Raw genomic sequence first — 13,982 nt, forward strand, 5'->3', positions numbered from 1 at the left:
TGCGGCCGAGAAAGGAGAATTATGCCGGAGAAGCGGCCCGGGAGAGGGGAGCTTAAGCAGGACCTCTACCCGTGTACGTCTTCCTCCATCGCGCTGCAAGCCACGCCTCCACGAAACGGAAAGACCTCATAACACTTAAGGGATCTGATTTGATCAGTAGTTGCCCAGATTCAAACATGTTATAAGTTTTGGTGGCCAAGTTCCTGAATGGTGAGCAACCTGTGTTTTTATTCTTTTTTCTTCTTCACACCATTTAGGCTGACAGGCTCAAACAGAAATTTTCAGTAGATTGGTAGAATGCAAAGTACCTACTCATTTGTACAGAGTGTCTTTGGTGTACAAACAGTTGAATAAATGAATTATGGTGTGGTTTGTCAAAGCAGTTTTTTGCTCTTCCCATCTCCAGAATTCCAGATGCTAATTAAATAAGTAGAAGTGAGTTAGTAATTGAAACTAAAATCAAATGGCCTAATTTTGTAGTAGATCCCAGGTTATACGGTTGGGTTATTACATGGAGATGCTGAAAAATGGATTAAGGCAATGAATCCCGTATTCTAAGAATGTAAAACACATGAATTAAGTGTTTTTTCTATGCCTGCACGAACGCCTGTGTAAGTCTTTTAACCTATAGCATGTCATAGAACTTATAGGTGTCTTCTGTGGATTTACCAGCTATGGTAGGGGATTAGTTAATCCTCTTTCATATGAAGGGGTGTTTCTTTTTTGGGAGAGTGTTATGCAGTCATTGTATTTGTAAATCTAAACTGGGTTAAGAAAGTGAGATGTATGTAGATGATAATAGTAACTTCATAACAAAGGCTACTGATAACTGCCTACTTGATGCTTTGTTGGACATTGAAAAGGGGAAAAACAGTATTATAACAATGACCGCCATTCTGTTTACTGCGATAGGTGCGATGGGCTTTATGCAGACGTGCACCCATAGTGCCAGGGTGAAGAGTCACAGCATCACTTCACGACTCCTTGAATGTACAAAGAGCATCAAGGTCGAAGATCTACCACCTGATGTGTGCACAGAGTTCCTCAGTATCTACTTTGAAAGTTCGAAGCATGGTGGTGGAAGGGTGGCAGATGTGCAATCTTTACCTGAGGAAGATTCAGCGATAGTTACGTTTTTTGATCAAAAAGGTAAGACCAGTCTCTATATGGTTTTAGTGCACTCGTGTATGGCTTAGTGAAATTATTACAAAATCATCATTTTATTCCTCTGGATTAAATATGCAACCTCTAGGATTGAGATGCATTGCTACACAACTGATCTATATTATGCAGCGAGAATCTGCTATGATATGCTTCAGATGTAAAGTTCTTATGCTAGTATCAGAGTGTGCAAGGCGGTAGAATTCTAAAAACACACTTCATTGAAGTCCTTTAATATTCTTCATAAAGATAGGGTGTTCATTGGGACACCATGTGCAAGAAATCACAAGATTGACAGCTAGTGGGTGAGTGGAGGGACTAATCATCATTTCCATTGTCAGGAATAGGATTTCACTGTGCTGACAAAACTCCTTCCGTTCTCTGGCCTGTCTGGCATGGCTTCCTCCTGTGTTTCTGGCTGGTATCAATCAGTGTGAAATTTCGGCTTAACTAGTTTGAGTTCAGTATGCATTTTGATCTTTGAGTTAAAATAGGACTGACCTGGGATTTCTACCTGCCTAAAAACCTGCAAAAGCAGGTCAAAATCATTAGATGCACTTCATCAGGACTAGAGAAAGTTTTAAACACAGCCAGACTTTGGTTGACCCAGGCTTCTTTTTTTGCCTGTGCTTTCAAAGTGGGATAAGTACTGTCACACTTGAGCTAGTAACTGATGTTTTATTTGAACACAACTGCACACCAATTTAGAGTATACTTTTACTGGGAGCAAAACCTTTGCAGATGGCCTCCTGCCAATAAGGCTTGAGATACGTTTTGGATTACTGGAGAATCTTTGCTTCTGTGACTGATCAGATGAAGGGAATCTGAGCTGTTCCTTGTGGAGGGCAGATTGCCCCTTACTGCTGAGCTGACTTTTGCAAGCCCCAGCTCATTATACAGTGATGAGTTCTGATCAATGGAAGCCAGAAGGTCCTTTCTGCTGAGCTTGGCACATTATAAAACATTTCTAATTAAAATACAATGGTCCTGAAGCTGCAGAGATTCTTTGCTGTGTTGAGCTTGCACTGTCCTGACCTTCTACCTTCTCTGTACCTGCGTTGCTGTATCTTCCCTTATTTGCCTTCTTCGGGTTTGATGGCGTGCTGCATCCATTCCAGCTACACCCCAGGGTCACAGGCTCAAAACCTGGTGGGTTCACCCCGCCTTTCATTAAACCTAGGTCAAAAAAATGAGTACCATTGATTTGGGAAACAAATGCATGTTGTCTGACAGTGGTGCTGAGAGACTTCTTTGGAGATAATATTGTGCTCTAAAAATACAGGTTAAGTTCTAGACCCCTGTAATTGAGTTTGTCCTGTTTTATGTTTGCTGTTGTCCTGATTCTGGAGCCCTCGGAAAAACAAGATGATTTGGGGCAGATGGTGAGCCTATCGCAGCCTGGAAGTGGGAATTGATTGAATGTCAATTGTGTTCTTTATGCTGATGTGCTGACTTGATGGACTGAAGTCTTGTTTTGTGTTATATTTGTGACTTGCACTGAAAGTCTCACTTCTTCACAGAGTCGGCTGAAGTCTGGGAGTGGCATGAATGATGGAATAATTTGGGGGCTTGTAGGTTGCGAACTGGGAAGTTTAGGACAAAGTTCTCTAGACACGAAATGACTAGGAGAAGGGAGTCCCGTTGAACGGTGCAATCACAAGGTGTGAATTGAAAACCCTCACAACCATTGGCCCAAGAGAATGGCACTCTCATGGGTTATAGAGTGCACGTCTCAGAGAAAGCAAAGATGATCCTGGGCTGCAGGATAATGATGTTCAGACAGATAGTGGTTTAATAACAGAACTTTTGACCAGTTTGAATTGTTTATACGCATGATATTGCTTTTACTAAGACTAATGTGGAGAATGTAGAGAGCGTAGTTACCTATGCATTGTGAGCAAAACACTATATATACTTCAGGTTAGAATTTGCAGTGGTATAGTTTAACAAGGTTGGGGATTCTGGGGATCTTCTGAAAGGGATATGTAACACCATGTTGGCCCTTTCGATTCCCTAGCCCAGCATATAGTTTGTCTGCAGAGACTTGATAGGTCTGCATAAGTGGGTGTGGTGGGTAGTGCCAAAGATGCCCGCAGTGGGCAATTAGGGAAGTCACCTAGTCTTTGTTTACTTTTTAATTTAAATTGGGAGTCTTATTAGAAGCTGTAGACAGGTTGTGGAAATGGAGGGGTGTGATACCGCTAATAAGGCAGGAAATAGTGAATGTTGATTGGAGGATAAATAGTACACATCATCCATATTTCCAAACCATTTGGGGAGGGGGGGTGACCTAGTTATAAATGTTACAAAGAGTAATGTGGATTAAGATTTACATGGGTTACAAGATCTATGTTAGTATTTATGGCTTGCAGGAACTATATCAACAGGTGTTAGAACACACAGAGTGCATGGGCAGAGACAAATGAGGTCACAACATGGTCTGTGGAAGGTGGGTGCTTCACACGGGAACACAGGCACACTTTACTCATGGGGACCACAAAGCGATCAAAGCCTCAAACCTGATTGCACTATATGAGTACATCAAACAACACACACACACCACACCCCTCCCCTTCCCCCCTGACGTCGAAGCAAATGGAGGACTCCAGAAAAATGCTGCTGCTGGAGAAGGAGAAAGTGTCCGGTGGAATCCGAAGGTGGATTCTAGGTGAGGAGTACCTGCAAGCAGAGTGGGCAGAGTCTGTCACTCAGGAGTGACCGGAGACCTGGAAGACGAATACACACCTCTGTCGAGAGTTGACGGTGACCTTGACACTACAGCTGCGAGGGCCAGGCAGCGCTGTGGAAGACCAGGAGCCGTGCACTGGCTGTCCTACGTCGGATGTCGAGAGTTGAGGGGTTGGTGTCTGTCGGGAGGACCAACAAGCATTTGCAACTGCAAACAACGTGGAGAGTGAAGAAGGTGTAATGTCGGGACCAGCAAGGTCCAGGGGACTCACCACAAGCAGGGGAGTCAGGGCAGACCCCAAGCAATCAGGGGAGCCCAAAAGAATCAAAGATGACACTCAACAGGACCCACAGTTCGGAGGCACTGGAGTCGCAAGAGGACCTCGAGCAGCTCACCAAAAGATGCAGACCATGGTGCAAACGATGCAGTGTGGATTAGGATTTCGGTCACTGGAGATGTTTGAGTTTGGGGCTACTTGGAGCCCGAAGATCTTGGTGGAAGGAAGCCAACAAGCCTTTGGAACGGCAAGTCAATGCGGTGCACAGGGATTCGTTAGCTGCAGCTCCTACGAGGGAAACTGGCCTTAAACCTGGTGAGAAAGCAGGGCAGACTTCAAGATATGAGAAGGACCACCACCCGTGTTGCTGAGCCTCTCGGAGTACGTGGGAGCTCAGGAACAGCAGACTGGTCAGCTTTGTGGCAGTTCCTGCTGATGCAGGAAGTTACTCCTTCACTCCAAGGGAGATTCCTTCGGGTGTCTTGGATGCCCACAGGCCTTGGGAGGTTCCTGTAATATACACAGGCACAGACTATGCAGCAGACTGGAAGAGAGACTAAATCGAGCCCAAACAAAGTCCAGAGTGCCCAGACGGTAGAAGTTGAAGTGGTGTCTGAATTGAATCGTGTCCTACGACGAATCCAGGGACCTACACCCAGGTAACCCCTTAAGTACCCTAAGAAAAGGGTTGGGACGATTCTGGGGATCCTCCCAGGTGAGGTGGTCACACCTCCCTGTGACAGGATGCCTATTGTTCTGCCTTCCCCTGCTCAAGCTTGGCTCAGCCGCAGGAGGGCAGAATCATGTCTCTGGTCGGCAGCAGCCATGTTGGGCTGTCCGAGTCTAGAAAACTGGAACCAAGAACACTGAGAGCCTAACAGAGGTCCTTTCCAGTGCTTGGAATCATACCTCCCACACCGTATACTGTATGGGAGGTATGATTCCAACTTGTTTTATACCAAACATGATAGGATTCGTTGCAGCCAATTTCGAGATGGTCATCCTGTAATTGCGCGGTGTCCCTCTATATGGTATATGGCTGTCTCACTTGCAAAAGTGTATTCAGTCCCAAAGTGGCTCCTAATGCTTCCTTAACTCCTGATGGTGGAATGTACCGCAACTGCAGAAAGGAAAAAAATGCTTTTGTTATTTAACCATCACACACCCTATTGGTGTCATGCTTCATCATCGGGTTCATCCAGACTGCTAAAGGTCTGGGTGGGTTCAACTGTATTTCAGGGAGCTCTTAGGAGATGTAGACCAGGGGGACTTAAAGATAAAAATCCTACTACAACCCCATGTATCTCTTTATTATTGGTGATGTAGTGGATGTTAAAACGATAATAAAAAGTGGGTGTTTTTTGGAGGTTATGGACCTAAGACCCTATAAAACACCCAACATGTTTCAGCCCAAAGGTTGGGTGGCCAAAAATGGTCCTGGGCTTTCGTCAGGGCACAATGGAGTGCCCTCCCCCTTCATCTCCGGGCCATCACCCTCTACCCCCAATTCCGCAAAAGTCTCAAAACCTACCTATTCACAAAAACCTTTGAATAAATGCCCGCTCCTCTCTCCCCGCCTTTAACCCTCAGTCCCCACTAGCTTCAGCGCCAAGAAACCGCCGGTATACGTGCGCTTTAAAAGTATTTTTAAACTCAAACTCAAACTCCCTGGTAGGAATCAAAACAAACTATGCTGACCTATGTATAGGTTTTGAAGGTGCAGAAAGCTGCAACCTCCATGACAAAAGTGGCAGTAAAAACAATCACAATGAGGAGAATACTTATCTCCCTTCTTCTGTAACGAACACTTCCACCCAATTAGATGGAAATTTGCGTATCACGGGGTCGCGATAGGGTGGCTTTGTAGTCAAACGTACTCCAAAGGTCCTGCCCAGTGGTATACCTATTTGGTACCTCTGATCCCCTGCAAGGGCTGCAAGAGGTTCCTCAGACCCCTCCCAGTCCTCCCCGCCCTCCATAGCCTGTTGAACAAGTAGAACATACGGTGGTGGGTGGACAAAGGGAAAGAAATTCCCTAACAGCGTCTGAATCGGTCGACACCCTTCTGCCGGGAACGGCGTCGGCCAGGTCTGCGGCCGGCGGCGCCGCCAACGTCGAAGCCGGCGGAGGTCGCACAGGGCCAACCGGCATGGACTGGGATCCAGGCCTGGATCCACGGGGGTCCCTCGGTGTCGACGCCGGAGTTGTAAACGACATCAGAGCCGGCGACGTTGAAGGACGAGGACCCCCATCGGGCACGCGGGGCCCGAAGGTGCACCAGCGGGGCTGGATGGTCCAAAGACACGTGCCATGGCTGACAGGAACTCCTGCAGCTGGGCGGGTGTCGCCGATGGATCTGAAAGGGTGGATAGGCCATTGGCAACTGCGTAGGCTCCCTAAGGCCTATTCTGGATCTCAGAGAGTTAAACCATTATATACTCTCAAAACATTTTCACATGGTGAGGCTTAAACAGGTACTCCCGCTTTTGCAAAGAGCAGATTTTATATCTACTCTAGTTTTAAAAGACGCATATTTTCATGTTCCCGTTCATTGCAAATACCTCAGATATGTGATAGCTGGCAAGCATTACCAGTTCAAGGTGCTTCCCTTCGGAGTGACGAAAGCAACCAGAGTTTTTACCAAATGCCTGGCAGTAGTCGCCGATTATATCAGAAGACAGCAGATTCACATCTTCTCCTACCTAGACGACTGGCTTATCAAAGCCAGCACATACCAGAACTGTCTACAACACACACCGATCACAGTAGACCTACTTCATCAACTGGAGTTCACCATAAATGCCCACAAATCTCACCTGCATCCGTCACAGATGCAATCGTATCTAGGAGCCAGTCTAGACACAGCTCTAGCCTCTCCCAATGTAACCAGAATACGCAATATTCAGGCTATACTTCTAAGTGTTCATGCAACTACTGAGAATGATGGCATCTTGTATTGCAATTGTACCCCATGCAAGACTTTACATGCGTCCCTCACAACAGTGCTTGGCACCTCAGTGGAATCAGTCGCCGGGTCAATTAACTGCTCTAGTGTTGGTAGACGGCTGTACCCATCGCTCTCTGCAGTGGTGGAACCTACAAAACTTATCAAAAGGACAGCCTTTCCTCGACCCTATTCCACAGATCGCGCTCACTTCAGACGCATCTCTAACAGGTTGGGGGGCTCTTCTCAAAGGTTACACAATACAGTGCCTGTGGAGCAACAAGCACAAAATACTCCACATCAACTATCTAGCACTCAAAACTTTTCAAACTCACCTCATAGCCAAAACTGTCCTACTCCGAACAGACAACATGACAGCGATGTATTATGTACAGAAACAGGATGGGACACACTCTCTCCAACTGTCGACACTGGCGCAAGACATTTGGAATTGGTCAATCAATCACAAGATCTATCTTCTGGCAGAACATCTCCCAGGAGTAAACCATCAAATTGCCGACCCTCTCAACAGAAGGACACCGCTAATTCCTGAGTCGGAACTTAATCGCCAAATTCTCCTTCCCTTCTTCCAACAGTGGGGTTTTCCACAGATAGACCTGTTTGCCACAGCCGAAAATGCAAAATGCCCAGCTCCAGGTTCCCAAACCCGCCTGAAAAGGGCAATGCCCTATTGATAAACTGGTCAGGTATATTTGCTTACGCTTTTCTGTCTTTCCTGCTCATTCCGTGTGTGGTTTGGAAACTCAGGCAAACATCCCTCATGCTAATCCTAGTAGCTCCCACATGGGCTCGTCTACCCTGTCGGAGCTATCAATAGTTCCATATCAAAAGCTGCAGCCCACCTCCAGTCTACTCACACAGAACCGTGGAGAAATCAGACCTCCAGATACTAAATAACTAAATCTAGCCATCTGGCTCCTGAAGTTATAGAGTTTGATTATTTAAACTTACCACCAGACTGTATGAATATTCTGAAGGAAGCAAGAAGGCCTACCACCAGAGCTTGCTATGCAGCAAAATGGAAAAGATGTGTTCTATACTACAATAACAACAAAATTAATCCTTCAGATGCTTCTATACAAAAGATTTTCTGTTACCTCTTACATTTACAACAAACTGGACTGGCTTATTCATCTATTCATTTGCATCTGGCAGCTGTAGCTCCGTATTTACAGAATAGGCAACATCTCTGACTATTCAGAGTTCCAGTAATCAAAGCTTTCATGGATGGATTAAAAAGGGTAATACTACCAAGGATTCCTCCTGCCCCAGTATGGAATCTCAACATAGTTCTCACAAGACTCATGGGGCCACCTTTTTACCCATTGCACAAGTACCCTTTACAATTTCTCTCTTGGAAGGTTGTTTTCCTCATTGCCATCACATCACTGAGGAGAGTTGGTGAGCTACAGTCATTAACCTTAGAAGAACCCTTTTTTTCAGCTACACTAAGACAGGATAGTTCGCCGCACCAACCCTAAATTCCTTCCCAAAGTAGTTTCTGCTTCTCATATAAACAGTTGAGATGCCAGTTTTGTTTCCTCAACCTGATTCTATAGCAGAATGCGCTTTTCACACGCTTGGCGTTAAAAGGGCTTTTCTTTACTACATAGATAGGACAAAAGACTTTTGCAAAACAAAATAACTGTTGCATTTGCTCCACCTCACAAAAATTCAATCCTATCTCAAAATCTGGTATTGCCAGATGTATTGTTAAATACATTCAAACATGCTATATTAAAGCTAAAAGAACTTTAACCATACCCCCTAGAGTGCATTCCATTCACAAAATAGGGGCTTCAGTAGCCTTTTTAGGCAACATTGCTCTAGCTGACATATGTAAGGCAGCTACATGGTCTACAACACACGCATTGACCAAACACTATTGTGTTGATGTGTAAGTATGTGAGCAGGCATGTAGGCCAAGCAGTACGTAAAACACTGTTCCAAACAACTGCAACATCTACAGGTTAGCCACCGCTTTGTGAGTATACAGCTTTGTAGTCTATGCAAAGCATGTGTATCTACAGCACACATGCCTCGAACGGATAGTTACTTACCCCGTAAGCATCTGTTCTTAGCATATAGAGCTGTAGATTCATATGTGCCCAACCGCATCCCCGGGTACCTGTAGTTGTTGCAGTTATTCATTATACAATTATACGCATGGACATCTCTATATACACTTATGTACTCCATTCTCACCCTCTTGCGTGAAGACAATCTAACCATGAGGTTGATGACCATGCGCACTAGGAAAGACTTCTTCGGGGGAAAGAGGGGGGGGGGTTAAATTGGTAGAGTCTGCATGACATAAATAATTTTAGGTAGTAATGTCATTTTAATGGCTGCTATGCATCCAATCCAGGACAGGTTGTGGGCCTTCCAGGTGGCGAGAGTAGATTGTGTGTTGAGGAGGAGAAGGCCGTAGTTCTGAGTCACCCTGGCCAAAAGTATAGGATGGCTCAGGAGCCCAAGGTATGGGCTCCCATTCTCTGCACACTGGGAGGGCATGAAAGTTGCCAAACGCGCTGTCTCCATCATTAGGATGGCTATAGCAAGGCCCAGGGATTTTTGTAAATTGGTTTTGAACCCGGAGGCAGCACTAAACTCAGTTAGTTCAGTCACCATGGCTGTCAAGGTGTGTTCAGGGTCCGTGAGGGTCAAAATGTCTTCATATAGCATAATTTTATGTTCTCTCCCGGACATCTGTATGCCTGCTATATTGGAGTTCCATATGCTCTCCGCTAGGGGCTCCATATAGAGCACAAAAAGTAGGGGAGATGGGGGCAACCCTGTCGTGTTCTGCTTGTGATAGAGGATGTGGAGGATTTCACACGATTTACCTGAACACTGGCCTGAGGGGCGTGGTAGCATGATCGGATCCATTTACAAAAACGGGCGCCAATGCCTACTCTGTGTAGGACACTGTAGAAAAGGCCGATGAACATGATCAAAGGCCTTTTCAGCGTCAATTGAGAGCAGTAAGGCCGGTGTTTGAACATGCCGCACCTTATCCAACAGGTGGCACAGCCGCTTTGTATTATCACTACACCCCTGCTCTGGGATAAACCCTGGGTGTGAGTGTTTGATTGATTCAGATGCTCCGTCCATCACCACCCCCTTTTGTACCGCTTTTGGCCGCCATAAGTGTGGCAGGGTATGCTCAGACGTGAGTCCCTTGCTCACTTTGCCACTGGATTCAAGCAAGCCGGGCTTAAGACGGCTGGAATGCCAGAAACCGGTCCTCGGAAGCTTGTTTCCGGTCCAGGGAAGACGTGGCTTGGCAGTTCGGGCTGGACTCTTCCCATGAGGCACAGGGTCAGACTGATTTGCATATTGCCATGTCTGAACTGGGGTGGCAGAGTGGGCTAAAGAACGGTGATGGATTAAACCCAGATCTTTTGACTGGGTGCGAGTGTTTGATTGATTCAGATGCTCTGTCCATCACCACCCCCTTTTGTACCGCTTTTGGCCGCCATAAGTGTGGCAGGGTATGCTCAGACGTGAGTCCCTTGCTCACTTTGCCACTGGATTCAAGCAAGCCGGGCTGAAGACGGCTGGAATGCCAGAAACCGGTCCTCGGAAGCTTGTTTCCGGTCCAGGGAAGACATGGCTTGGCAGTTCGGGCTGGACTGTTCCCATGAGGCACAGGGTCAGACTGATTTGCATATAGCCATGTCTGAACTGGGGTGGCAGAGTGGGCTAAAGAACGGTGATGGATTAAACCCAGATCTTTTGACTGGGTGTGAGTGTTTGATTGATTCAGATGCTCCGTCCATCACCACCCCCTTTTGTATCGTTGGGATAAACCCAGCCTGATCTGGGTCCACCTGACCCTAGATGTACAGGACTAGTCTGTGAGTGAGAACGATTTTTGCGTCAACGTTCAAATGGGAGATGGGACGGTAGGAACAGCACCAGCTGGGGTCCTTACCAGCTTTAGGAATCACTATGATTGTGGCTAAGCACATAGTCAGAGAGGGAGTTTGTATCACTTAAAGTTTTAAACAAGCGTGCTAATAGAGGGGCGAGCTGCGGAGCGAAAGCCCTATAGAATTCGGCACAATAGCAATATGGGCCTGGTGCCTTGTTAGACTGTAACTTCTGGATGGCCTCTGAGACCTCCTGAGTAGAGATATCCGCATCTAGAGTGGAGAAAATAGTTGCAGCAGTTTCAAGATTAGGCACCAGAGACAGGTTCGCCTGTGCATCAGACTCAAGTAGAGGCTCTGCCCTGTAGAGAGATTTGTAGGATGCACGGAAGGCGTCCACTATGTCTGCATCTTGTTGGAGGGGAACACGTCTACTCCCTGTATTTCAGTGAGTCTCCGCTCTGTAACCTGAACTCGGAGGCGGTGCGCAAGCATCAGTCCTGCCCTGTTGCCACTGCATAATATTTTTGCAGAATGCGGAGCAAAGCGTATTCTGCTCTACTCATATTCTTCTCCTGCAATTGTTTCCGGGCGGCTGTCAACCTGCGACTGGCCACAATTGAGCCCGTACGTACGTGGGTGGCCTCAAGTTGCTTAACCTGTATTACTAGTTGGTGGCATTTAGTCCGCCTCTCCCTGTTCTGATCTGTGGTGATTGCGATGAAATGTCTCCTAACCACGACCTTAAGTGTCTCCCATAGTGTGGCCAGAGTGGTTGCGGGTATATCTTTATGTTCCAGGAAGGTGGTTAAATCTGCCAAGGTGTCAGAGAGAACTTGGTCGTAGGTGAGGAGTTCTGTGTTAAGGCGCCAGGTTGCTGTGGCCTGTGCCCACCCCGTAGTTCAAGATGCAAAGTGTTGGGAGAGTGGTCAGATAATGCTGCCACACCGATGTCTACTGAGACAGTGTTACAGGTAACTCCTGGTGTGGTGAGAAAATAGTCCATGCAGGCACATGTGTGGAGTGCAGCTGAGAAAATGGTGTATTATAGAGATGTAGGATGCATATGACGCCATACATCAGTTAAGCCTTGCTCCTTCAGCCAATGCTTGGTGCCCACGGTGAGTCCCCTGCCTGACCCACCCTGGGAGTAGTCTGATCCCTACGGGCATCCATTGCAATGTTGAAGTCTCCTCCCACCCGCAGGTCTTTGTCTGAGGTGGTTAAAAGCTGGCTCAGGGAGTCCCTCATAAATGGTTCATTAGGGGCTATATTGTGGCTATAGTGCATCTAGTGCCAGAGAGTAGAACCTGCAAAGCTTGTAACCTGCCTGGTATGTCCAGAAAGACCTTTTCCACCCGCTCTGGGAACTGGGTGGCGAGTAAAATGGCGACCACCCACTTTTTTGGACTCCCCAGAGGAGAAGACTTGGCGATAAAACCATCAAGACCATAGCCGTCGTCAATCGCCCTGGATTAGATGGGGTTTCATGTAACATGCAAATGTCGCATTAAGAATCCGTGAGGAATGAGAGGAGTGCTAAGCGCTTAGATAAGGCATTAAGTCCTTGAGCATTGAGGTTCAGAATGGTTAACGCCACACAAATACCTGAGATAAAATATAGCTGTGTACCTCCCCCAGAAGAATGCGCCTGGCCTCCAATGAGGGATGTAGGAAGGAAGTAATACATGTGGGGTAGGAAATGAGCGGGCAAAGAGGAAAAGTAATAAAGAGTAGAAAAGTTAAACAAGAATACAAACATTTTCCCCATCTGGGGTCGAACAACAAGTGTTTGCTAGGGTCCTTGTCATCGGCAAGCTCACCAGTAAGACCCTATGCGTAGGGGTGGTGGGGGGGGGAGAGGGTGAGATCTGCTGGAATCTGTGGCTGGGACACTGCATAGGATATTAGTGTTCGAGGTATGTGGGCTGCTGAATTCATATCTTAGCATAGATCCCCGCCTAGTGTTGGGTCCGGATGATTGCACCTTGTTGTCCTGGAAGAGTCTTCGAAGTATCACGAGATAGGTGACTCCTCCCTTGGACTACAGTGCGCATGGGCATCCACTCCATCCTTAGATTTTTTTTTTCCGCCATTGGGTTCGGATGTTATTTCCTATACTCCAACTTCGGAACCGAAACTAACTACTTTCTAAGGCCAAAAGGCCTTCGAACTCGACAGTATTGTTTTCGCTCGGTACCACTCGACTCCATTAAACTTTTCATCTTGATCTGGTCGTCGACGCGGGCCGTTGGCCTTATCGACGCCACGTGCAACTTTCGAAAGGAGTCCATTTAAAAGGTGCCCACAATGCCACTCCAAATTCCCGCATACTGTCAAGCATACAGTATGCAACAAGTGTTTGTCACCTGAACACAAAGAAGAAAATTGCCCAGCGTGCGCCCAATTCCGATCCAAGAAAACCATCAGGAATCGACGGGCTGCCAGGCAAGAGATGCAGAAGTCGGCACCGGAGAATATCTTCGAGGACAAACAAGATCTCTCTGAAGCCGCTGACTCTGATCTAGAGATAGTCACCGTTGAGGACCAATCGGACTCCGATGACCAGATCACGCCGGGGCAAACCGGGAGTACTCAGCCCCCCACTCCACTCAGCCCAAAAGAGAAGGCCCCGGTCGAAGCATCGCCGAAAGGCCTTAGCCAAGATCGAGATATTCCTTCGGAGACCCCACCTCTCGGCTCGGCTCCGAAGCCTAAACACACGCCTTCCGGTAGCCCAGGCCTGAAGAAAGACATCGAGCCAAAAAGAGCTTTCCAGCCAAAGGTCGTCAAACCGAAAAAACTAGTCGACCCGAAAGGCGCAGAACAAAAGAGGGTGGTCCACCCAAAGGTAATCGACCCGAAGACAAAGGTAGTCGATCCGAAGGGCGTACACCCAAAGAAGGTCGTCGAGCCCAAGAAGCCCTCGGCACCGAAAAACTCTGCACCGAAGAGCGTAGTCGAGCCCAAGAAGCCCTCGGAACTGAAGAAGGTCGTCGAGGCCAAGAAGGTCGT

At 47.1% G+C, this 13,982-nt stretch overlaps 1 protein-coding gene across 1 annotated transcript in view; it reads left to right on the forward strand.

Annotated features, from left to right (window-relative positions):
- Positions 1 to 13,982, forward strand: part of LOC147732882 (protein mono-ADP-ribosyltransferase PARP14-like) — a 1,251,483-nt gene that overhangs the window by 213,071 nt on the left and 1,024,430 nt on the right. Inside the window, exon 6 of the mRNA XM_086957427.1 lies at positions 913 to 1,149. Within this exon, the coding sequence (XP_086813553.1) occupies positions 913 to 1,149 (237 nt within the window). The remainder of the gene's footprint in view (positions 1 to 912; positions 1,150 to 13,982) is intronic.

The sequence above is a fragment of the Lissotriton vulgaris genome, chromosome 2_1 (genome assembly GCF_964263255.1).
Source record: "Lissotriton vulgaris chromosome 2_1, aLisVul1.2, whole genome shotgun sequence".
Lineage (NCBI taxonomy): Eukaryota > Metazoa > Chordata > Amphibia > Caudata > Salamandridae > Lissotriton > Lissotriton vulgaris.